The sequence below is a fragment of the Macrotis lagotis genome, chromosome 8, assembly GCF_037893015.1.
Source record: "Macrotis lagotis isolate mMagLag1 chromosome 8, bilby.v1.9.chrom.fasta, whole genome shotgun sequence".
NCBI classification, from domain to species: Eukaryota; Metazoa; Chordata; class Mammalia; order Peramelemorphia; family Peramelidae; genus Macrotis; species Macrotis lagotis.
This window is the reverse complement of record NC_133665.1, coordinates 29,358,062-29,384,321: the sequence shown is the minus strand read 5'-3', so window position 1 is coordinate 29,384,321 and position 26,260 is coordinate 29,358,062. Positions and strand designations below refer to the sequence as shown.

Genomic DNA, 26,260 nt, shown 5'->3' with positions numbered 1-26,260 from the left:
CCTTTGATCTTTCTGTAGTATTTGACATCCCTGATCTTCTGAAATAATCTCTTCCCTAGGGTTTTTGTAACTCTGCAGTCTCCAAGTTTTCTTCCTTCTTGTCTGACCACTCTTCAGTTTCTTTTTTTTTTTTTTTGGATTAATTTCTGCCCTAATGGAGTTCCCCTAATGATTTGCTTTGGGACCTCTTCTTTTCTCTCTCTCTCTATTCCTTCTCTCTTAGTGATATCATCTGCCATGGATTCAGCTAACATCCCTATTAAAGGCAACACCATTCTTCCAGGCTCCTAGATGTTGGTGTTGGCCTTGGCATATCATTTTCACTCAGTGTACATATCTTGAAATAGGTTGCCAAATATTAATCTTACTTCTATTTTTTAAGGTTTTTTTTGCAAGGCAATGGGGTTAAGTGGCTTGCCCAAGGCCACACAGGTGTCTGAGGCTGGATTTGAACTCAGGTACTCCTGACTCCAGAGCTAGTGCTCTATCTACTGTGCCACCTAGCCCCCCAGTCTTACTTCTTTTGCATCTCTTACATATGACTCCTCAATATTCGCATAACCACTCTCTTAGCTCAGGTCCTCATTACATCTTTTCAAGACTACTATGATGGGAACCTAATCAGACCCCCAGCTGTCAATATCTCCCTTACCAGCTATCCTCCTCAGAGCTGTCAAAATAATCTTCCTAAAGCACAAGTCAGACCATATCACTTCCCTTTGAGAACCTCTAGTATCTCCCTCTTGCATGTAAAGGTAAAATGTAAACTTCCTGAATGAACTTTTAAATCCCTTTATAATCTAATTCTAGTATCTTTTGAGCTTATTTGAAAATTCCTCTTTCATACATCTTTCTTTCCAAGCAAATTGGCTTTCTTGCTATTCTTTGAATTTGCTTTCTATCTTCCACCTCTGCTCCTTTACATAGATAATTTCACACACACCTCTCCTCTGTAGAACAAACATTTTCTACTTTCCTTTAAAGCTCAGCTCACCTGCTACTTCCTATGGGAATCTATTTCTATTTCGCCTGTTTGTTAGAGTATCCTCCCTTCTCCTCAAATCATCATGTCAAATTATCAGTGATCTGTTTACCTATTCAATAGAATGTAAGCCCCTTGCAGTCAGAAACAATTTTATTATTGTGGCTCCAGTGCCTTGTGGATAATACATGTTTAATAAATGCTTCTTGGATAGGATAAAACATGTCACATCACATCTTTCTCTTAGTAGAATCTGGCATGGAAATGCAAAAGAAAAAATGGTATATGGGTAATGTTTCTGAAAAATATCTTGGAACTAAAAGTTTATTCAGTATTAGTAATCTTCAAATATTTAATATTTGGAAACTATTTAGATATGGGTTGCTTTTTAAAAAAATATTGATATAGCACTTTTAATAGAACAATGGATGACAAATTAACATGATTGTAAGTAGTCTGTAGTACCTCCCATGGCAACAAGAGTCCTTCTGGATGACTAGGCTAAAGGGTCACTCACTAGAACTAGAAAGAGAATGTTTTGTCAAGGATCGCAAGACAGAAACCCATCTATTATTGATGGGAATCTCTTTGGAAAGCCTTAATCAAATAAGGTTAAGGAATGCCATGTCCAAGGTGGCATTCCACATCTTGAAATCATTATCTTGGCATAGTCATGGTATAGCATTTCCTATCTCTCAAGAAATATGTGGGTGGGGGGGGGTGGAGCCAAGATGGCAGTGTGAAGGCAGCATTTCTCAGAACTCCTTACCCCCAAAACTCCAAAAGCCAACAAATTATGACTCTAGCCAAAATTTAGAGGGGCAGAACCCACAGAAAGACTGAGTGATATATTTTCCCAGTCCAAGATAACTCAGAAATTCTGCGAGAAAGGTTTGTTTCACCAGGACTGGGGGTTGGACAAAAGCCATGGCCACAGTGCATCCCAGACCACAGACCAACCTAGCCCAGCCTAGGGATCACTGGCAATAGCTTTAAGGGGCTGTGAGAGAACTCTGCTACACCAGAATGTGTGTGGAGTGAGGAGTACTGGCCACAGAACCTGCAGCGAGAATTGGAGAAAACAGCCTGCACCTCCAGAGCACAGCCCAAAGATGGTAAGGAGGTCAGGGGAGACTGCAGAAATCTCTCTGCTCTCCCTGGGGCAGGACTCTGCTGTTTGACCACACTCACATCCAGGTTGCAGTTTGGCCTTCCATACTAAGATAGCAAGGAGCCTCCTCACAGCTCCAGGGCAGAGGGGAGTGCCTGTGGTCATCTAGAACATAAGACCTTGGAGGAATAAAGGTCCCAGTGAGGTGTCCCAAAATACCCCTCCAAAGTGGGTGTCCCAATAATATTCAAAAACTCAAGAAGCACCCCCAAACCAGGCACAGTCTAGAGAAATGAATAAACAGAGAAAAAAGAGGAACACCATTGAGAAATTCTTTGTCTATGATCCCAAGAAGGATCAAAATATTCAATCTGAAGATAAGGAAGTATAAAGCCTGCATCTAAAGACTCCATGAAAAATGGAAGTTGGGCTTAGGCTATACCAGAGCTCAAAAAAGATTTTAAAAACAAGCAAGGAAGATAGAAGAAAAATTGGGAAAAGAAATGAGAGAGATGCAGGAAAAACATGAAAAAGAAGTCAGCAGCTTAGTCAAGGAGATCCAAAAAAATGCTGAAGAAAATAACATGTTAAAAACTAGCATAGATCAAATGGATAAAGCAGTTCAAAAAGTCATTGAGGAGAAGAATGCTTTAAAAAACCAAAAATGGCCAGATAGAAAAGGAGATAAGAAAGCTCTCTGAGGAAAACACATCCTTCAGATGTAGAATGGAGCTAAAGGAAACTGATGACTTTATGAGAAGTCAAGACACAATACTTCAACACTAAAAGAATGAAAAATTAGAAGAAAATGTGAAAAATTTCATTGAAAAAACAGCTGATCTTGAAAAGAGATTCAAAAAAGATAATTTAAAAATTATTGGAATACTGAAAGTCATGATTAGGAAAAAAAACCTTGACCTCATTTTTAAAGAAATCCTACAGGAAAATTGTCCTGATATACTAGAAGCAGAGGGCAAAATAGAAATGGAGAGAATCTACTGATCTCACCTGGAAAGAAATCCAAAATACAACCCCCCCAGGAATATTTTAGTCAAGTTCTAGAACTCCCAAGTCAAGCAGAAAATATTACAAGCAGCAACTATATTAATGGCTCATAAGACTTGGAATATAATATTCCGGAAGGCAAAAAAGCTTGAAATGCAACCATGAATCAACTACCCAGCAAAACTGAACATCCTCTTCTAGGGGAAAGATGGACTTTCAATGAACCAGGACAATTTCAAATGTTCCTGTTGAAATGACCAGAGCTGAACAGAAAGTTTGACTTTGAAATACAGGACTCAGGTGAAGCATAGAGAGTAGAGGAGAAGGGAAAAATATGAGGGACTTAATGATGAACTACATGTATTCCTGCATAGAAAAATGATACTGATAATACTCATATGAAACTCCTCATTTAATAGAGCAGGTAGCAGGAGCTTTTATAGATAAAGCACAGGAGAGAGCTGAATCTGAAGATATATTGTAAAAATGGAGTCAATGGCTACAAGGAAAATGCACTGGGAGTGAAAGAAAGGAGAGGTAGAATAGGCTAAGATATTTCATATAAAAGACATTTTTTTCTTCTTTTTACATTGAGCTTTTGCAATGATATGGAAGGGGTGAAGGCGAGGGGGGAATGAGGGAACCTTCATTCTCATCAGAAATGGCTGAGAGGAAACAGCATACATACTCAATAGGGTATAGACATCTAGAGTAAAAAGGAGAGAAGGGGGAAGGTGGAAGGAGGGGATGTGGGTGATAGAGGAGAGGATGGATCATAGGAGAGAACAATCAGATATAGCACATTTTCTTTTTTACTTCTCACAAGAGGCTGGGATTGGGTGCCCTGTCTGGGACCATGGGGCTGGGTGGATGCTTGGTCTCAGGAGTGGTATGTGGGCTTGTGGCCCCTTGGCCCCAGGCCCGGGGATCAGTCTGCTGTGCTACTCAGCCTCCCTACAGCACATTTTAGAAGAAGGACAGAGTGAAAGGAGAGAGAAAATACATGGTAGCAGGGAGGAATGGATGGAGGGATCTACAATCAGAAATAGCAACAGTGCAAAAATATGGAAGTAACTTTTATGATGGACTTAATAAAGAATGTGATCCACCTGAGAGACAGAGTTGATGGTATCAGAACATACTGAAACAAATTATTTTTCTCTTTCCTTTACTTTATTTCTCATGAAGGTCTATTTTTTGGGGGGAGGGGGTATTATGTTTACTCTTAAACAAGAATATTTTAGTAATGTATAAAAAAATCACTTGTACAAAAATATCCACAGCAGTTCTGTTTGTGGTGGGAAAGAATTGGAAATTAACATAAATGTCCTTCAATTGGAGAATGACTTAACACAATGTGGTATATGTATGTGATGGAACGCTATAGTTCTATTAGAAGCCAGGATGAATAGGAATTCAGGGAAGCCCAGAAAGATTTGCATGGATGATTTGCTGAGCAAGATGAGCAGAACCAGAATAACATTGTGTACCCTAACAGCAACAAACCTTGATGGACTTGCTCATTCCATTAGTGCAATAATACTTTATTTTTCTTCCTTAGGGATATGATTTCTCTCTCATCACATTCAACTTAGATCAATGTATACCATGGAAAAAATGTAACGACTAATAGACTGCATTCTGTGGGGGATGCGGGAAGGAAAGCAAGATTGGGGAAAGAATTGTAAAAAATTTTTAAAAAATAACAAAAGAAATATGTCCATCTCTGTACCAGATTTATCATTGCTTAGCTTTCTTCACAATGGTGTCTACAGCTGAGATGACTATGGTCTTGGAACCACTACCACTGATTGTCACCATAACAATGGCTGGTGGGGTAGCAATGGTGGTAAAACATTGGTAGGCTGCGCTATTGTTGACCCTGGGTTAGCAGAATTCCACTAACACTTTCTGTGGTGGTATTAGCTATGATTCCCTTCTTGGTGCTAGTCACACTTAATTTTTGTTCTCTCCTTTTTTTTCCTCCAACTTGTCCATTTCAATCATGTTATATTAATTATATTATATTCAATTATATTATATTCAAGTTATATTCAATCATATTAAGAGGTTTCAGACCATTTATGGGGGGGAGGGCATCAAACATATTCCTGAGATAATTGGTGCCAATCTCATCAATTTAACAATATTGGATAAGCTTCTCCTTGATGCTGGGCTTTCAAAAATCCCTTCTTTCTCTAGGCTCAAACAATTTCTGTATCTTTTCCTGGACATGATTTGAGCATCTGCCAGGAGACTCTGGGTGGGGGGGATTTCAAACTCATTTGCAGACATATTTCTGACTCAGAAAAGGAGGTAACCAGCTCTTGGGGGATCTCTTTCTCTTCCAGTTCTGGAAATTCCTTTTGGTCACCAGCCTCAAGTTTTTTATTCTCTAGATGTCATTTTCCCAACTGTCTTGTTTTCTCCATCTTCTTCCTCCTGACTATCTTCATGTCCCATAGAGAAAAATCCTCATCTCCATGAGCTTCAGATGCTATTTTCCCTTGTTCCTCTCCAGCTGTGGCACTTCCTGCCCTTATCCCACTAGGGAAACACGGGTGACCCCCAGCCATGGCAGAACACTCCTGGATGACTGTGGCTGGGAAGCCAAGCTCCTATTTCAAGAGAGCTCCCCTTTCCACAGTCTACAGGAAGTCCTGCCACACCCTCACTTCCTCCTTCCCTGACCTTTGCCCCTGAGAAGGAGCCAATCAAAAAGAGCGAACTCCTTCCTGATCTGACCCCCACCTTCCCAAGGCTTTAATTTTTAAAAGAAAAGAATTTTTTAAAAAATAGTTTTTATTTTAAAACTATAGAATCATGAAATATCAAAGATGGAAGAGATTCTAAGGATCATCTAGTGAATACTCTCCCATTTTAGATGAAGAAAATGAACCCCCATAGGTGTAGTCTAAACCTCAGGATTTTAATGTTCTTGGAAAAATATGGGAGAAGGGGGGGGAAGGAACCAGGTACTTAAACATGTTTTAGGTGTCAATATTGCATTTAGGACACGGAGTTAGGTTCTGTGGAAAATACAAATAAGTATTAGACACAGATATACCAAACACATTATTCTGTAATGATCTTTACAAGCACTTTTTAAAGTTTTCTGATCAAAAAGTATATTATGAAACTATAATTGACATCAACTGGGAAATGGATGACTGAATGATGGTATATGATGTAATAAAACATCACTGCACTGAAAGTAATGTTGAAAACTGAAGATTTTTATGGACTGATACATTTATACAATGATTATGTCATTGTAAATGGAATCAGTGTTGGGATCCAGTTGTGAGTCCAGAAGACTTATGATAAATGATGACTCCTTCCTCCTGGCCAAGAGGTGATGAACTAGTCAGGTGCAGAATAAGACAATTTTTCAAATATGCCCAATATATGGTGATGTTTTGGGGACCATACTTACTTGATACAAGGGAGTCCTATTTTTTTTTTTGAAGTAGGAAAGTTTTAGAAGGATGGTAGTGGTCATTCTTTTTTTTAATATTTAATATATATTCTCATTTTGTACAAATAATTTTTATGCATTAATAAAATATTCTTGTTTAAGAGTAAACAAAATACCCCCTCCCCCCAAAAAATATAGACTCGCTTGAGCGATAAAGGGGAGAGAAAAAATTAAAATTAAAAAAAAGTAATAGTAATAATTGTAGGTATGGCCAGGTGGCACAATGGATGGAGCACCAGCCCTGGAGCCAGGAGCACCCAAGCCCATGTCTGGCCCCATGCACCCAACAATCACCCAGCCGTGTGGCATGCAAGCCACCCCAACCCCACTGCCCTTCAAAAACCAAAAAAAGAAAAAAAAAGACCCAAAATAAAGTAAAATAGTAATAATAGTAGGGGTGGCTGGGTGATGGACAGAGCATTGGCCCTTGAGCCAGGAGCACCCGGGTCCAAATCCTCAGACACCCTGCTATGCAGCCCCAGGCAGGCCACCCAGCCCCATTTGCCCTGCACCCTTCCCCAAAATAATAATAATAAAAAAGCACTTCATTCTTTGTTCCAACACCAACAACTCTGTTGCAGGTGGATCACATTCTTTATAAGTTCATCGCAAAAGTTAGTTCCATATTTTTCCACCGTTGCCATTGCTGATCGCAACTCCCTCCTTTTATATTTCTCCACTACCATGTACTATATTTTCTCTCTCCTTTCACTCTGACTCTGCTGTAGGGTATCTGAGTGGTGCAGCAGACAGATCCCCGGCTCTGGGGCTAAGAGGCGCTGAGCCCCCTACCACCCCTTAGGCCCAGCATCCACCTGGCTCTATGGTCCCGGACAGGCCATCCAATCCCAGCCCCCTTGCAAGAAGTAAAAAAGAAAATGTGTTATATCTGACCACTGTTCCCCCATGGTCCATCCTCTCCTCCATCACTCACATCGCCCCCTTCCCCCTGTCCCCCCCCTCTTCTTCTTACTCCAGATGCCTATACCCCATTGAGTATATATGCTGTTTCCCCACCTCTGATGAGAGCAAAGATTCCCTCATTCCCCCTTGTCTTCCCTCCTTCCATATCATTGCAATAGCTCATTGTAATAAAGAAAAATCTTATTATGTGAAATATCTTGGCCTATTCCCCCTCTCCTTTTTCTTTCTCCCATTACATTTCCCTTTTTTCTATTGACTCCATTTTTACACCATATTTTATCTTCAAATTCAGCTTTCTCCTGTGCTTCAACTATAAAAGCACCCTCTACCGGCTCTATTAACTGAGAAGGTTCATATGAGTATTATCAGTGTCATTTTTCTATGCAGGAATACATGCAGTTTATCATCATCATTAAGTCCCTCATATTTTCCCCTTCTCCTCCACTTCTATGCTTTACCTGAGTCCTGTATCTGAAGATCAAACCTTCTGTTCAGCTCTGGCCATTCCAACAGGAATATCTGAAATTCCCCTGGTTCATTGAAAGTCCATCTTTTTCCCTGGAAGAGGGCATTCATTTTGCTGGGTAGTTGATTCTTGGTTGCATTCCAAGCTCTTTTTCCTTCTGGTATATTATATTCCAAGCCCTACGAGCTTTTAATGTAGTTGCTGCTAAGTCCTGTGTGATCCTGACTGCAGCTCCACGATATTTGAATTGTATCCTTCTGGCTACTTGTAATATTTTCTCTTTGACTTGGGAATTTTGGAACTTGGCTATAATATTCCTAGGGGTTGGTTTTTTGAGATCTCTTTCTTGGATGGATTGGTGGATTCTCTCCATTTCTATTTTGCCCTCTGCTTCTAGGATATCAGGGAAATTTTCCTGTAGTAATTTTTTGAAAATGATGTCAAGGCTCTTTTCCTGATCATGACTTTCAGGTATTCCAATAATTTTTAAATTATCTTTCCTAAATCTGTTTTCCATATCAGCTGTTTTTTCAATGAGATGTTTCACGTTTTCTTCTAATTTTTCATCTTTTTGGTTTTGAAGTAATGAGTCCTGATTTCTATAAATTCATCAATCTCCCTGACTTCTATTCTTTGTCTGAAGGATTTGTTTTCCTCAGAGAGTTTTCTTATCTCTTTTTCCATCTAGCCAAATTTGCTTTTTAAAGCATTCTTCTCTTCAATAACTTTTTGAACTGTTTTATCCATTTGACCTAAGCTGGTTTTTAACATGCTATTTTCTTCAGTATTTTTTTGATTTCCTTGACTAGGCTGCTGACTTCATTTTCATGTTTTTCCTGCATCTCTCTCATTTCTTTTCCCAGTTTTTCTTCTAACTCCCTCATTTGATTTTCAAAGTCTTTTTTGAGCTCTGTCATAGCCTGAGCCCAAATTCTGTTTTTTTCTTGAAGTCTTTAGATGCAGGAGCTTGTGCTTCCTCATCTTCAGACTGAGTATATTGATCCTTCTTGGGATCATAGATAATGTATTTCTCAATGGTGTTCCTCTTTTTTTCTCTGCTTGCTCATTTTCCCAGACTAAGCCTGTTTTTGGGGTGCTTCCTGAGCTTTTGGGACACTCCCACAAGGGTCTCAGTGTATGAGGCTCTGTCCTCCCCCCTGGTCTGTGAATGACCATATGCTATGGGGCTGAGGTGGAGGGGGCCCCTGATGTTTTATGGGGGGCCTAGACTGCGATCAGGATCTGAATGTGGTCAGAGCCCCAGAGTCCTGTTCCAGGGGCAGAGCTCTGCAGTCTCTCTCTTCACTCCCCTCCCTAGGTTCAATGGACTCATGCCTTGGGGGCTCTTGCTTACTGGCTCTGCCTGCTTCTGTTCCTGGATCTGGGCTGCTGTGGCCATGCTGCTTGCTGTGTGCCCTGAGGGCTGGACCTCTGGCAGAGGTCCCCCATTGTTCCCCCAATTTGTGCCCAGTGCTCCCTGGGGAGTCACTCAGGAGACTCCTCCGCTGCTGTGAGCCGTGGCTCCCAGCGCCCTGGGGCTACCTCCAGGAGGCTGAAGTTCTTTTGCTCTGGCAGGCCACTCCTCTGGCGGGCTGCCCCTCCAGCCCTGGGGAGCAGAGCCTTTCTGCTCTTTTCCAGGTTACCTTCAGTGGGAGAACAGACTCACTGGGTCCCTCTGTGGGTTCCGTCTCTGGAAAATTTAGTCAAAGTCCTTAGTTTCAAACATTTATGAGAGAGCGCCTAAGACACAATCTGCTCTTGTCACCATCTTCAGTAGTGGTCATTCTTAAAAAAAAAAAAAGTGAAGGAAAAGTAATAAAAAAGTACCCATCTAAAAAATAAACAGAAGAGTGTAAAACTATGGACCAGAATATTGATAAGCAAGAATTTGAAATGTACAAAAGAAGAAGTCGTTTTTAATGGAGATTTATGACTTCAATTGTAGCACTTTCTGTACTTTGTTTTGGGAAACATTATTATTGATGTTGGTCAAATTCATAATAATGAAAGGGAAAATTTTAAAATTTTGGTGGAGCAATTTTTGTCCATATTAAATCTATAATACTTTTGAACTTGGCTCCTTTATGTATTTCAGCATAAAAATCTATGATTGGTTTCAAGGGGCTGGATAATTCATTGGAGTATTTATTCTTTGGCTTTTATTTCCCCCAAGCATTCCACTATTTAAGTATGTGACTATTGTTCCTTTTTGTTCTGTAGTTGTGCCATCAGCAAATCTGATCACACCCAATCTCACAGTTGAGGAAGGGAAGTCCATCACATTGTTTTGTAACACATCAGGACATCCAGCTCCTGATGTATCCTGGGATGTCGGTAATCTGGTTTCCAAACATATGGTAAGGTTTATGTTCAGCTGTGTAATAATTCAGACACATGATATTTCTACTTGAGATAGTATTAAACCCGGTGATCATCATTTAATATTTTCCAGAATACAAATAGAAATGGAAAGTGAGTTTTGACTTACATTTATTTTCCATCTGTTTTTAATCAAGAAAGACCAGAACAGATTGTGTGATACAAACAGATTTGCATTTTAGTTTATGTACACCCCATAGAAGGAAAAGTCTATATATCCGCAGTGAGGTCGTGATGACTACGTAAGCCAGGTGAGTCAAACTCCTTGTAGTCTTTTTCCTTGGAAAAAGGTAAGTGGCAAATAAAGGAGCATTGCAGCTGTATCACCTGAGAATGTGTCATCTGTAAAGGTGAAAGTAACTCTTTTATGCCTTGCTTTATGACCCTGAGCTAGATACAGGCAGGGAGGTTTTTGTGACTTTCTTTTTTCTTGCTTTTGCAAGGTGTGGAAACAAAAATCATTTCACTCTGGTCTCTTCCTAACAACTGATTATTTTTTGTTCTGTTTATTCATTTGTAGAATGAAACAAACAAGGCATCGGCCTCCTTAAAGATAACTAACATTTCATCTGATGACAGTGGAAAACAAATCTCTTGTGTGGCAGAAAACATTGTAGGAGAAGCGCAAGATATTGTCAACCTCACGGTGCATTGTACGTAAATAGACGTGCATACATTTTCAGTAACAGATAATTTTGGTCAAAAATGCCCTTTACTATTTTAATTTTCAGGTTGTTAATCAATGATGTTGTCCAGTATGTTAGCAAAATCTACAAAATGTGTGCCATGTACATAACTAAGGTTATTGACTTCCTTTTCTTCCAGTTCTTTTTGATGTCTCTCTTTTATTGGTTCCTGTTACTTGGTTGATTTCTCTTTAAAGTATCTTTTGATTCCTTTTTTCTTTCTCTTAGACTTTTTTTAAACTCTTGGACTTGTCCTGTTGTTTTTTTCTTTTCCTTTTAGTATGTATTTTTGAGTTTTTTGACTTTATTTTATTAATATCATCTATGATTTGAATCCAGATAATCAAATTGCTAAAAATATTGAGGTTTCCATGCTATCACTAAAAAGGGTTAATAACTAGGAATAGTTTTAAGAAATTTCATGTGTGTGTGTGTGTGTATGTTTGTGTCTGTGTGTGAGTATGTGTGTGTTTGTGTGTGGTATCTTTATGATACAGTAAACTTAATTCATTAATTTGGAATTGGATTGATTAAGGTATAGGTATAGTTCTTGGGTTGTGCTGGAACTAGCTTCAATTGAGTCATGAGAAGCCATTATTAGATTTTCAGTGTGAACATTTGCACCTTGGAAATTTGCAAATGCTACAAATCAAGGCTTGATTTATTGTTTTGTTGATTGTCTAGACTTAAGAAAGTGATAGAAAAATGTTAACAATGAAGATTCTACTTAAAAATATGTCCTACTTACATTTTTTCAGAAAATTGATTGTTAAACACTTACCACCATGCCCTTGCCTTACACAATAAGAAAAAATATTTTCTATGGAATATTTTTCAAAAGTACTATTGCTTTATTAAAATGTTTTGAGAATGAAGATAACATTGGTATTAATAGATAAGGTAAGAAATTTAAAAATAAGATTTTTAGTAACTCTACATGACATGTCATAAAAATGAAAGTCCCAAGTTATGCTTCCCTTTTTGAAAATTTTGTTTAGGATGAATTACATCTGCTTTGTTCAAATTATTTCAAGTTCTGAGTAAATAGGGTTAATAATGATATTTCTATTCATATTTGGATATTGAACATTCATAAGCATTAATTGTACATATGTACATATGTGTATATATGTTATCATATTTGTGTAGACCCATAGCCATAATTGGTATTTCCTTGTTGGATGATAAATACCAAGCTTTGGTTCTCTAATAGCCAGTCTTGCCACCATGCTTAGTCTGTAATGAACTCATTATTTATCTCTATGAGAGCATTCACCATCAGCTGAATTGAATCTGAAGTCACTCTTATCCATGACCATGGGAAAAGAACTCTTCACCTTCAGTTCTGTTAATCAGATTTCCTGGAAACTGAGCTAATTCTTCAGTTCTCTCTGGGCATGGTGGTAGAAGTGGTTTGTCCTGAAATAAGAGCAGATTTGTGGAAGGTAAAGCACTACTCTCAATCTTCTTTGCAGAAGGTGGTTTTTGATAGCCAAGTTTTAGCATTGACCCATAATTCTGTTTTTAAGATGAATTCCATGTGATGGAATAGGCATGGTGTTAAAGTATGGAGATAAATAATTTTTTCTAATAGAGTAAATTTTCTAAGGTTTATTTGAAAAAAATATTTTAAGGAAAGATGGCACATCTTTCTGTAAGCTAAACTACTTTGAAAAAAATGAATAATTGTCCTTTAATTGATCTATTTTATAAGGGCATATTTTTACCAATGGATTCTCTTAAAATGAGACACAAAATTTATGAGTTTAAAACTTCAGTGAAAATGGTTAATTCTGATTACTGGAGTTTTTACCTGACTAGTGAAACTAATTGGCCTCTTTCTTCAACCTTTATGTGCTGTTATATTCTATGAAAACTTGCCTGGACTGAAATATGTATGCATTTTAAAATGGTGAGTTCTTCAATGAGGAACCCATGTTTCAATTAAAATTCTGTTACCAATCATGCATCCCTATTACCAGGGATGGAGTTTTTAAGCTATTGCTTAGAAGTTGGGACTCTTTGGCATTCTGGCGAACCCCTTGTCAGAATAATGTTTTTAGATAAACAAAATATATATTACACTGAAATAAAGAGGTAATTGTTTTCCCATTCAAGCACGTGGAACTCCTGAAATCTGTCTATGAACCAAGGCATTCCAGGTTAAAAGCCCCTGGTTTAGGATTTAGGTAGACTAAGAAGAACATGATAACTAATATGGATTATAACCTCACCACCAGCACCTCTACTTTAGAGGTCTGTTAGTCTATATACCAAACTTTGGACTTCTGATTGTATCTTATTTTAGAAATTTCATGTGTGTGAAGGTATACATGTATATTTGCATAAATTGTATATGCATGTAGATAGATATATATATATATATATACACATATGCACAGAAATTTGTGTGTATGTATATACCAATATAGTTACAGGAATCAGAATGATGAGTGGAAAGACCTCTGGACCAGAAGGCAGATGGGATACCTTAGGATAATCATTTAAGCTTTTATGGGTCTTACTCTTAAATCAGGACAAAAAACTTGGATTTATAAGAGTTATCTAAGAATGCTTAGGGTTTTTTTGTGAGAGTTTTTTAAAGTATAGATCGACTAGTTTATTCTTAGACTTTTAATAACCTATAATCATATTGCCAGGATCTAGAAATGAATACAGACATTTAGAAAATACGATTATTATCATTTTACTTTTGGGATTCTAACACAAATCCACAACTCATGCAAATGACATGCTGGCTTTACATGATCAACCATTTTTGCTAGTGTGAAATATCAACTTATTATGCCTCATAATCTGAGTAAACATCAGCAGCAACTTTTCCCTTATATAATTGTTTGTGTATATATATATATATAGATAGATAGATAGATAGATAGATATATGTGTGTGTATATTTTCACATACATACACTTACACATATCTAGATATAGTCATATCTTCTCAAATCTTAATCAGTGGATGGCTAGGTGGAGCAGTGGACAGAGCACTGGCCCTGGGGTCAGGAGTACCTGAGTTCAAATCTGGCCTCAGACACTGAACAATTACCTAGCTGTGTGGCCTTGGACAAGCCACTTAACCCCATTTGCCTTGCAAAAAAAAAACACTTGATCAGAGCTAGAACCATATTTCATTTATCATTTTATCTCCCATGGTGCCTAGAATATTGTCTCTTGCTCAGTACATATAAGTTAAACATGAATGATGGCATATAAAATGATTTTTATAGTATTCAGTTCAGTTCAATAAACACTTATTAAACACCTACTTTGTGCCAGACACTTAACTATGCTCTGAGTATACAAAGACGGAAGAGACACCAGTCCCTGATACCAAGGAACCTGCAATCCATTGTGTGTCTTCCATAATGTCATGCTGTTTCCTTTCACTTTACTACACTTTACTCTTTGTGTGTGTGTGTGTGTGTGTGTGTGTGTGTGTGTGTGTGTGTGTTTGTGTATGTAATGGTCTCCTTAGACGTTTTGCAGAATTTCTAGTGCTTTCCTTCCTATTTTTATTCATGGCAGAACTTCTAAGAAATAATTTCTTTGAGTATTTTGGTGCTCACTATCTTGACTAAATCCAGGTAATATTGAAGGGAATATAAGTCATAAATAAATGCCAGTTAAACCTCTCCCAGGTTCTAAATTCTCTTTGCAATCTATCCAGGTTTAGTTCTCATTTATTATGAGTCCACTGGGGGGATGGGAGAAGACTGATGGAGACAATGTGTGGGTTTGCAAGTGGAGTAAAAAAGATTCTTTCTGTAACTTTTTTGAGGAAAGCTAACCCAAATTTGATAGTGATGCAAATAAAAATTTGGTGGTTTCCAAAGTTGCTGATAAACTGCATCCTCAATCTAATAATTAATGAGAAAATTCCCTCAGTATGAGCACAAATGGGGGAAGATATTCCAGGGCTTTTTGGTGCTATTTACTCTCTCTCTTTCAATTTAGTTGCGCCAACTATCACATTTCTCGAATCTCCAACCTCAGACCACCACTGGTGCATTCCATTCACTGTGAAAGGAAACCCCAAACCAACGCTGCAGTGGTTCTATCAAGGGGCCATTCTGAATGAGTCTAAGTACATCTGTACTAAAATACATGTTACCAATCACACCGAATACCATGGCTGCCTTCAGCTGGATAATCCTACTCACATGAACAATGGTGTCTACACCTTAATGGCCAAGAATGAATATGGCAAAGATGAGAAGTGGGTCCAGGCTCATTTTATGGGCCGTCCTGGAATTGATGATGGTGAGTACAAGACACCTTTGTGACTATGGACAGATTCAGGTTCCTAATAGTGAGTGCATTCTGTTGTGCAAAGATGAAAGGATAGCTGGATTGGATTAAGTAATTTATGAAGGGTTTTTTTTTTTTGCAGGTTCAGGGGAAATTCATCAGTCACATGAACCATTTTCTGATGAATTAAAATTTAGGTAGGGTGCATTATCTAGCCTCTTATGTACTCAGAGGGAGCAATTCATTCCTAAAAAAAAGGTTGAGCAACTACTCAGGCTGCAGATATTTCATCAACAAATACGGAACTGGTTTGGTTGTCCTATCTGAAGGGGATTTGCTATATATATCATTATACCATAAGGTGTAGGACATGAAATCGAGTAGCTTTTGATGGAATGATAGAGGTAATATCTTGGAGCATCTGGCAAACTTTCATGGTATAATCTATGTCCAGTAGTAAACCAGTGGATCATTTAACAGCTATCTAAAAAGTATCTATTTAGGCAAAGTGGATCAGGAGTGAATGGGAAACTTAGATGATATGAGGCAGAGACTAAAATGGAATGGGAGGTGCACATAATGCTATATGTATAGGTATGGTTTGTTAGAAATAAATGTAAGTTTACAAAACAGATAAATTGGAGGATTATAATTCTTATTACAAAAGGATTTTTGCATCTTTGAAAAACATAATACAATGTTCCTTATTTATTTAATAAGCTTCCTTTCTATACAAATTCATTTGCTCAATAAACCCTTAATGAATACCTGCTCCATGCAGGATACTGTTCTAGGTTTGGTGGTGAATACAAAGGCAAATAAGATGTGATCATTAACTTCATGAAGCTATAGGACAAACAAGATCTGAACACAAATAACTACAGTACAGAGAACAGTGTCATGAGACGTGAATAAGAATGCTATGATAGTTCACAGAAAAGAGAAGTTCCTTCTAGATGGAGATATTAGGGAAGGCTTTTTGGAGGGGGCCTTTAAACTGGAACTCAGTGGATAAATAGGATTGGGACAGGTAGAGCTAGAATAGGAGGAAGGGCACTTGAAGAAAAATATAACTAAGGTATGAAGAGTGTGGGGCCATATTTAAGGGATGTGAATGGGTGCTTAGTGGGTTACAAGAAATGGGTTCCCACTGAAGGTTTATGAGAGGGAATAGTGACATGAACAGAATTGTGCTTTAGGGAGTTCAATCAGGCAGTAATGAATAGAATGGTTTTGAGCTCAGAGAATCAAGGATGAGCAAATAATTATTAATATAGCATTCTTATGTGAAATAATGGAAGCCTGACCTAAAGTGCAACAATGTGAATCTAGAGAAGACATGTAAAAAATTCTACTGAGTCAGAATCAATAAGACTTAGTGACATAATGATGTTGGGAAATGGAAAGGGAGAAGTCAAAGGTGTTTCTGAGCTTTTAAACTTGAGTGCTTTGAAAGGTGTTGGTGTCATTAACAGCCTGAAGGAATGTCAATACTATGAACCAATTTTTTTTGAAGGAAGACGTATTTGATTTTGTATATGTTGGATTTGAGATGTTATTGAGATGGCAATATCTATTGGAAAATTGGAATTATGAGTTTGGAGATATAGGTTCTCGTAGATATTACAATTGAAACTAAAGGAATGGATGTGATCTCAAGGGGAAAGAGTGTAGCTGAAGAATAAGTTAAGGGGGAAATCATTCCTCAATTTAAGAGGTAGGAAGAGGAGGGGAAACTTGAAATGGAGAATGGGAAAAGAGCAGTCAGAGAGGCAGAAAGCAGGAAAATGTACAGTTAAGGTATGAATGTATGATAAAGCACTGTGCTAAGCACTGGGATTCAAATGGAAAAATAGAGACTGCTCTCAAAAAGTTTCCATTCTAAGTGGGGGAGATGACATGTACAGGAAGTTTTAGCTTCAAGTCAGACAGAAAGATACCATTGCATCATCTCTTATGTCATTTCCAATGAAAACCATATCTCTTTCTAATGTTGAGTTGTTTGTAAATGTCAAGAAGTTTAGTGGCCAGAACCTTTTCTTCTGGGTCTTCAGTGGGGCTGTAGAAACTGCAGAAGCAGTTGTTATCTTTCATCTCTACAGTGGGAGTTGTGGAAGCCAAGATTTTTATGAAGGCCTCTCAGATAGTGTAGAGAGATCAAGGAGGATGAGAACAGGGTGAACCCTATTGGATTTAAAGTTTTGAGAGACTTGTTTCAATACAGTGGAGATGAAAGCCAGGTTGTAGTGGATTATAAGAGAAAAGTGTGAATTCTTCTAACTAGAAGGTAAGGGGAAGGAGAGAGAGGATAGTAGTTTAAGTGGGTAAGAGGTCTTGAGGAAAATCTTGATAAAAGTGTCTATTTTCTACCCCCACCTTCCATCGAGAGGAGATGGTATGCTTTTGAAAAGAAAAGAAAGAACCAGTAGAGAGTTAAAATCAAAGGTATAAATAAAGGAGGGGATAATTAATGGAATAAGCTCCTAGGTGGAAGTCTAAAGATGTTAGAGATTAAACAATTGGAATGATGAGGATGATCCTTCTCTTCCTCCATCCCTCCTCTTCCTCCTCCCACCTTCTCAGAACCTGCATCTGTAAGGTTTGCAGAGTTCTTTATATATGCTATTTCATTTGATAACATATATCACAAGTAAAGAGGAATGCCTTAGAGACATTTAAAATGTCTTGATTTACAGCAATTCTCTTTGCATATAACTTTATTCATACAATCTTTCATTTATTTTTTTACATAGCTTCTCAAGAACATATTTATTGCACAAAGCTAGGTACATCTGTATTTATTTCTCAGATACTACAGGCAGTTGTCTTTTCCATTAAATCTTTCTCTTAAGTGAGTTTGGCTGGATAACTGCTTTTACAACAGTAAATCTCCTGCTGACTGTTTTTTCTTCTATGTTTGGGAGAACACATTTATAACTAAATCCCAGGGTTTTTATTTATAGCCATTTCCTGTTTGAAGATTTTGGGAGTGAGACTTATAAGAAGGTTATAGTACTGGGGTTAAAAAAAATTCCAAAACACCAGTGCATTTTTATATGATTTTCTAAGGTGTGAGCCAGTGATTAAGATAAACACAAATAATCCTCTTCAGAATATAATTAAGTTGGCGGTAAAAGACCCAATATACAATGAAATTGGGATTTCAAAAGTATTGCTTTTAAAATTTTTTTACAGTATTTGCCATATTTGAACACTGTTATTTGTATTCTAATTTCATTTTAATCTAATCCTAATCTAACTATTATAAATTGCTTTTTCTTTTTTATAAAATTTTATTTGTTTAAGAAAATGGATTAAGTGACTTGCCTGAGGTCTCACAGCTAGGCAATTATAAAGTGTCTGAGGCTGGTTTTGAACTCAAGTCCTCCTAAGGCCTCTCCAGGGTCTCAGTGCTCTATCTACTGCAACACCTAGCTGCCCCCAAATTGCTTTTTCTTCTAGAAAATGATGATTAGTTTCTCAAGCTTCTCTTTAAGAAACAACTTCATTTGCAAACATTTGATAGCCTCTTCCTCTTCTCTTTCATTCTTTTCTTCCTTTTGTTCTTTTTGTTGTTACATTGGGACTCACTGAGGAGGAGGAGGAAAAGGAGAAGGAGAAGGATGAAAATAGCTAGGATTTATTTAGTTGAGGTTGTTATAGCCCAACTCTCTACTATAGTGAAGATCATGCTACTATTTGAGTAGTTGTAAATTCAAATTCACAGCATGTGACATATGAATTAAAAGAAACTATTTTCAATGAAAAAGTGACAAGAGATTAGTAAGTTTTAAAGAGTTTTAAATCAAGTTTTAAACCTATAAAGACCCATTCCCAAATAGCTGCCATCCCCATTTGCTTCCCTAGGGTGCAAATTCTCTTTCAACTCACCCTTCTGTCTCCTTGCCATACAGAGATAGGATCATATTTATTCATTTTCTTTGAGGTGTCAAAATAGTTTCATCATTTCAATTTTAGCACAAATGTAGAATAGGCAATTCTGAATTCTAGCACTGGGTTTTTGTCACAGCATTCAAAATACTATGAAAACCCTAAGCTTATTTCTGTCCTTCTCCGTACCCCTCCCTTTGCTATTTTTTATATTTACTTCATGTAGCTGCTGTGTTGTGTCTCTCATCTCTCTTCCAGGTCTACACTATCTGTCTTATAGAGTCTCTACTAGCCTAGTCTAGACTAGTCAGTCTACTAGAGCTTTGCTTTCCAGAGCATTATTCAGTTGAGCAGCAGCTCCACTGCAGCTGGAACTATGGGCAAAATGAAGCTACGAGGGAGAGCATTCATTTAAAGCAGTAGAAATTGTTACCCTAACTATTTAGAGGTGTGGTAGGGTCTCACTCATCTGTGAGCTTAGTATAATATATATGCCATATAGAAACTAAAAATAAGCCTAAGGTTGTAATTGGTTAAATACATAAACTAGGACCATGTTAGAGCTACAACCTAGAAATGAATTTGAAAATAAACTCAGTCCCCTTCGAATGACCTGTAATGTTATAAGCTGCTTGTGTGTAAAGATCATTGATTGATTGATAAAATTTCTCTAGAAGTTTATATAAGGTTCATATATTGATTTTACCTTCCCAAATGATTTCTCTTATTTCCAATCATTCATTCCTTTCCTTTTTCCTTCTTTTTCCCACCTTTCCTCCATCACTCTCTCATTCCCTCCCTCCCTCCCTTCCTTCCATTATTCTTTCTTCTATCCTTATGAAATATTTTCCTGATTTTTTAAAGATTAAATTATGTGTCCTTACATTTAATTCAGTAGTTCTTCTAAACTGGAGTTTCATTCTAAATCCCACATACTAAATGAAGACATATTTCACCTAAACCCACACTCAGGCTTATGTTTCTTTCTATACATAGCTGATAGAATTAAATACCATCTCTCACTTTCACTGGAGAGGGGTATCTACATTCATCTAGATGTTTCAGAACTCCTTCCTATTGTTCACCCCTGTTCATGCATCAGATATAGAAACAAAGAAAAAACAACAATAGAAACCCCAGAAACCAAAACTGGTACTAAATGAGTGTGTTTTTTGTATTAGTTAACAACAAATGTTTATTATGTACCAGAAGTATTAGGGATACAAAGAAAGGCAGAACCCCTGCCCTGTAGTTTATAATCAAATGATGTTAGGACAAATGCAATTCTGTATAGTCTTTTATAAGCCTATAGCATAAGATCCCCAGAAAAGATAGCTAATGCTTTGTTTCAGATTTGTAGAGAGAAAATTCTAACCTGTTGACCTATAGGATGCCATTCATAAAACAAAAGCAGAATTTATTTCTTGGTTCAATGCCAGTAAAGGCAAAGGGCTTGGCATTCAAGGTAGGTCCTTTTCAGAAAGGGTATATTTACCCTTTTTTGGTGACATATACCCTTAAAACTGTCAGGTAAGGCCTAGACTTCTCAGAATAATATTTTTAAATTCATAAAATAAAATACATAAGACTACCAAGGAAACCAATTATATTGAAAATATAAAAATGAAATTCATGGCCCCCAGGTTAAAAACTCTCATTTTGGAGCTTTTAAATGCAAAGTCCTGAGTATTTTAGGTAATGTCATATGCCTTAACCACAGTCCTAATTCTGAAGAATTTAATTCTGCCATTTGGAGCTCTGCTGAAGGAATTTAAGATTCTGTGACATTAGCAGGACCCCAGAGATCTAGCCACTTTCTTCCTTGTCAGGTCATTGTTGCAAATCTGGATTATCAACCAGTAATGGAAAGGAAAAGAATTGAACATAGCAGATTCTAAGTTTAGATACTGAACTCTGCTCTTGTGGACTTTCTGTTCTGTTTATAACAACACAACACACAACTTTCTACCTCAAATGAAAACTGGAAAGAATTGTTGGTTCTCTCTTAGCATTCTGGGATTTTGAAAGACAAGCTAAAATCTCTCACTTGAGTGGTCAGCAGTCCATATTTATTTCCATCCTAGAGTTTGTGCCATAATAAAATGAAGCTAAAAAAACTATAGGGAGAGGCTAAATAGAAATGGATGGAAAGCTAGAGAAATAGGACAAGAATTACTCATTATCTCTAATTCCAATAATAAAATGGGACACTAGATTATGCATAGTAGGAAGCAATTGTTGAAGAAGTTTCAAGTTGTGTTGTGGAAAGAGTCCTGGGGATCTAGTTTTGAATCCCAGCTCTTCCTGTTTATGTTACTTTGCACAAGTCACTTTAACCAGTATATGCCTCAGTTTCAGCATAATTATACTTATCCTATCAACCTCACCAGATCATTGCAAGGAAAACATTTTGCAAACTCATAGTCCTATATAACTGGAAGCTACTGTTATTTAGGCTTTTTGGCAGTGGGGGTGGGTGGTGGTTTGATAGTTTAGGTTTTGAATTGTAATATAAATTAAATGTCTATTTTAATAAAAATTCAGTCACAATCACCCCTTCAAATGTTTACCCAGGTCAAGAAATTTTCACCCAGTATTTTCCACACTTATCAGTGTTTTGACCAGGTTGTATCTAGTACAAATAAAATCTGTAGCCTGAATTAGTAAGGCATTTAGTGCTAACTGTGGTTAGTCCTCTTTTCAAATTCTGGTATTTTTTCTTTGTTTCTTTGTATTTAGGCTGGCCTGATTTTTCTTTTTCTAGTTCCTGCATTTGTAAACTGCCCTTGATTGATATCATGCTAGAAAGGAGACTGATTGCAGTTTAATGGTGACTGGAGAGGGGTATTGTGATAGCTTTCACTCTCTTCTTTGAGGGCATCAAAGCATTCCAGTTTCTGATAGCTAAGGAAGGGCTATGGCAGACTGTTAAACTGTAGAAGAGGAGGTCCTTGACTCCTTGAAGATAGCATCAGCAGTTTTTATCATTCTAAATCTGATTCTCAGAAACAAAAGACTAAAAGGAGAGATGAGATGTATATACATGATCTTGCTTGGAGCACATTTGATACCACAAAAACAGTTATTTTTTTTTTGGAGTCTGAGTCCTCTAGATATTAACATTGCCAAGCATTCCTACTTTCTAACTTATTTTTATTGTTTTAGTTTTTATTGACTACTTTTGTTTTTACATCACCTATAATTCTTCCCAGAGTTTTTCATTTCTTATAACAAAGAATTCTAAAAAGAGGGAAAAAATTTATTCATTAAACTAACCAATATATTGACATTTTTGGTAGCATTCCATATCCATTTTCTTTTTTTCAATTGACACATATTTATTTTCTTTCCTGTCTATCTCTACCCTGTCCCCAATCCAAGCCCTAGAAGAAAATATGTATAGTAAAGCAAAACAAATTCCCACACTCTCCAAGTCAGAGAATGTACACCTTTGTTTTGCATTTTGATTCATTGTCTCTTTATCAGGAGGTGGGGAGTATTCTTCATCAACTCCTTTTTTTTTTTGAAAGGCAAATGGAGTTTAGTGACTTGCCTGAGGCCACACACCTAGGTAATTATTAAATGTCTCAGGCTGAATTTGAACTCAGGTACTCCTGACTCCAGGGCCAGTGCTCTATCCAATGGGCCACCTAGCCACCCCCCATCAATTCTTTTTTCAGTTTAGGAATTCTGTAAACTTGTAGGATTATAAACTCAGAACTGGAAGGGACCTTATAAGTTATCTAGGCAAACCCCATTGTTATGTTCCTACTGGCCAATTTATCCTATGCTTAGATGAATATTGAAGAGTTGGGAGACAAAGATAAAAAAGTTCTCCTTTTATTTAACCCCAAGCAAGTACTTAAATATCCTTTTTCACTCCCAATCCTGAGGCCTTCTCTAATTACCAAACAATGCCTCTGTGCTTGCAGACAGCAGGTGTTAAAAGTTTACAACCCTCAACTGTCTCACAAATCCTCCCTTTTTGTTTTTGAAGAGAATTTCCTATAAGCCATCCCCAAGAGGGTGGATTATTTTCAGACTCAGTATGATCAGGAGGGAGATCTTGTATTGAAGCATTATCAATTTCACTTGCTATATTTCCCAAAATCAATTAAATTCAAAACCCAAATCAAAAGGAGTAATATTTAACATAAGTAACTATTTGACAGTTATATTAATTTAACATCAAAACATATCAGATAGTATAAATTATCTCTTTCCCAAAAGAAATCAGTAAATCATATGATTCAATATTCCCAAATTCCTAGAAATACAATTTATCCCAATATAATTTCCTTCTGAATTACACACACATACACATACACACAAACACACACACACACACAAACAACAGAAACAACTCTCTTGAAACACATATACCAAGCTGAGATTGCTACCCTGACCAGTACCAGATCTCAGAATATAGATACATTTTCTCACCTCTCCAGGCCTGTGAAAGCATCCCATTATCCCATTGATGATTAATACACACACACACACACACACACACACACACATACATATACACACATATATATATATATATATATATATATATATATATATATATCAAATGCACCAATTAAGACTGGTAAAGAAAAATAACTTTTGGAATCAATCAGAATTTCTTGAATAACCTCATATATATTCATGAAACTTTTGAAATAGCAAATCAAAAAAAAAATTTGAATACATCCTTGAGCAACTTCACAAAAGTTAGCTATTCTATTACAGAGATATTAACCATAAGCACAGGTCTCATTTGAAAGATAAAATCTAAATTTCCTAATCCCCAAAAAAAGTCTTCTTCCCCCTTTTTTCTTAACTAATTGACCATGAAGCTTCCCAATCAATAGCCTAAGAAAAACATAGTCATTGCCCAACCCCTCCCCAAAACCAGAAAGAACGCATGGGGGTCCATTGATTTCTAAAATAAGTTTTTTTGGGGGGGGGGTTGTCCTTCCTGTAGCGAAACTTGCATACCTTCTGAGACATAGTCTTAAGTTTTGAAGTTCTAAAAGGTATGATTTCCCTTCTCCCTCCCCCCTCCCTCTGCAGAGGGTGGGGTCAGCAGAGAATGAGAGAAAGCATTTGAAATTACTTGAGTTGTTAACAACAGTATAATTTGGAGTTGTTGCATTTTCTGAACAGTAGCCAGCTCCATTACAAACTGTCCAATAGCTTGTGGCATTTTTGCTCTCAGCACAGGAAGTACGTTAGTGTGTTCTTCATGGCTTTCTGGTGCTGGAGTAAGGGTCATGGCATGCTTGGTTGTGGGCTGGAGAGTAAAATTCGTTGTGGCTTTGGGAGTGGAATTCATTGTGGGCACTAGAGTGGGCGCTAGAGGTCTGGGTTGGCGGCACCCACGAGGAGTCTCTGAAGTTGACCTTAGGTTTAGGGGTTTGGGTAGCACTTAGGAGGCATAGTGCAAACCAGGCAGGCAGCAGTGGCCAAAAGGAGCAGCCAGCAGGTCCCCCCTCATCTGTTTGTGGTGCTGGTCTTCTGTTGGCAGACTGCCACTGAGGAAGAAGCTCTGTCCCCCTGTAGGGCTGCCTTGGAGACTTCATTTCCCCAACGCAACAGCAGCCCCAATCAAAGAATCCGTGCTATTTTTGCCCCTAGTTGATGTAATATTACATCTCTTCCCCATAATATTGTAGGGAGTCCTTCAACTATGAAAGGAGTGACAGTCCCTGCTTTATCTTCTTTTCTCCATTTCAAGGGTTGACAAGAAAATTTCTGTTTCCTACCCCCAATGCCTACTAGATTAGTATAGGCAGCTTGTTTAGGCCAAGCCTGTGGCCAGTTTTGTATGGGGAACACAGTCCAATCTGCCCCAGTGTCAATCAAACCTAGAAAAGCAATTCCTTCTACTTGGATAACACAAAGAGGTTTTTCTAAAGAAATTGTAGTTGTAAACATGGTTCCATTGTGGTTTCTCAGTTTTGGCCCCCTTTTCAATTCATTTTCCTTTCAATTTATACCAGATCTTGAGAAAACACATAACTGAACTATGTATTGGTTCTCATTTATGTAGCTAAATCATCATTAGTATTCACTATTGCAATAGAGAAAATTTCCCCACTCATGTGATTTACTGAAGGTATAATGTGAGTATACTTTGGATTTGGTGGATCCAAAATGATTGCAAATTCCTTATCCATTGATCGTAAAGGGTGAATAGGTACTTAATAGAAACATGTAGAGGCACCCTAAATTTCCCAGCACTTTTGACTGTCAGTATTTTGATATGGGACGGCTTGCTGCCAAAACTACATACTGGTTTTTCCATCTCCTGCTGGTCCTGAACTGTCATACCCCATGATTGTTTTTGAGGGCCCTTTTCCTCATTTAAATTTCCTTGTCTATATTCTGATGCCCGGTGTCCTGCCTTTATACACTTTGGGCATGGAATTTTAGGATGATGTACCCTGACTTTTCTGGCTTTAGCTCCTTGGGCACTCCAACAATCTTTCTTTAAATGTCCAGGATTTCCACAAACAAAGCAAGTCCATTTCACTGTATTTCCCATGTTCATATTATCAAATGCCTCTGCCATTAATTCTGTATGATACACCTGAGACCCTATTTTGTCACGTCTTTGAATCATTTCCTCAATGGTGACATCCTTTTTTAAGCCAATCATTGCTTTCTGACAATCAGCATTCACATTAGCCCTTGCTGTTTTATTAATACATCTATTCCTGCTACATCTCCTAAGGTTCTTCCTACTGCCTCCTGCAATCAGGCAAAAAAGTCTACAAAAGCATCATCATTTCTTTGTCTGATAAATACAAATGGTTCTTTCTTTTCATTTTGTGTTGGAATACATCCCCAAGCCTTCTTTACACAGGTGGCAATTCTTTCATATGTTTCTTACCCATAATTTATTTGGTCTGTGTTGCTGTGAAATTGACCTGTGCCATTTAATTGTTCATAATATGTGGTGGCATGGAGACCTTGTGCATGACTCAAAGCAATCTGTCTGCATTGTTCTACAAACTCCATCATTCAATAGACAGATTGTCTGGGTGACAAACATGCCCTATCTGCTTCCAGTCATT

At 37.5% G+C, this 26,260-nt stretch overlaps 1 protein-coding gene and 1 pseudogene across 3 annotated transcripts in view; one reads left to right on the top strand and one right to left on the bottom strand.

Annotated features, from left to right (window-relative positions):
- Window positions 1–26,260, top strand: part of NTRK2 (neurotrophic receptor tyrosine kinase 2) — a 417,637-nt gene that overhangs the window by 83,623 nt on the left and 307,754 nt on the right. For all 3 annotated transcript variants that reach the window (XM_074196621.1, XM_074196620.1, XM_074196622.1), the window contains exons 6-8: window positions 10,187–10,323; window positions 10,866–10,998; window positions 15,009–15,314. In XM_074196621.1, the coding sequence (XP_074052722.1) occupies window positions 10,187–10,323; window positions 10,866–10,998; window positions 15,009–15,314 (576 nt within the window). The remainder of the gene's footprint in view (window positions 1–10,186; window positions 10,324–10,865; window positions 10,999–15,008; window positions 15,315–26,260) is intronic.
- Window positions 4,780–5,674, bottom strand: LOC141495050 (SAP30-binding protein pseudogene; annotated as a pseudogene).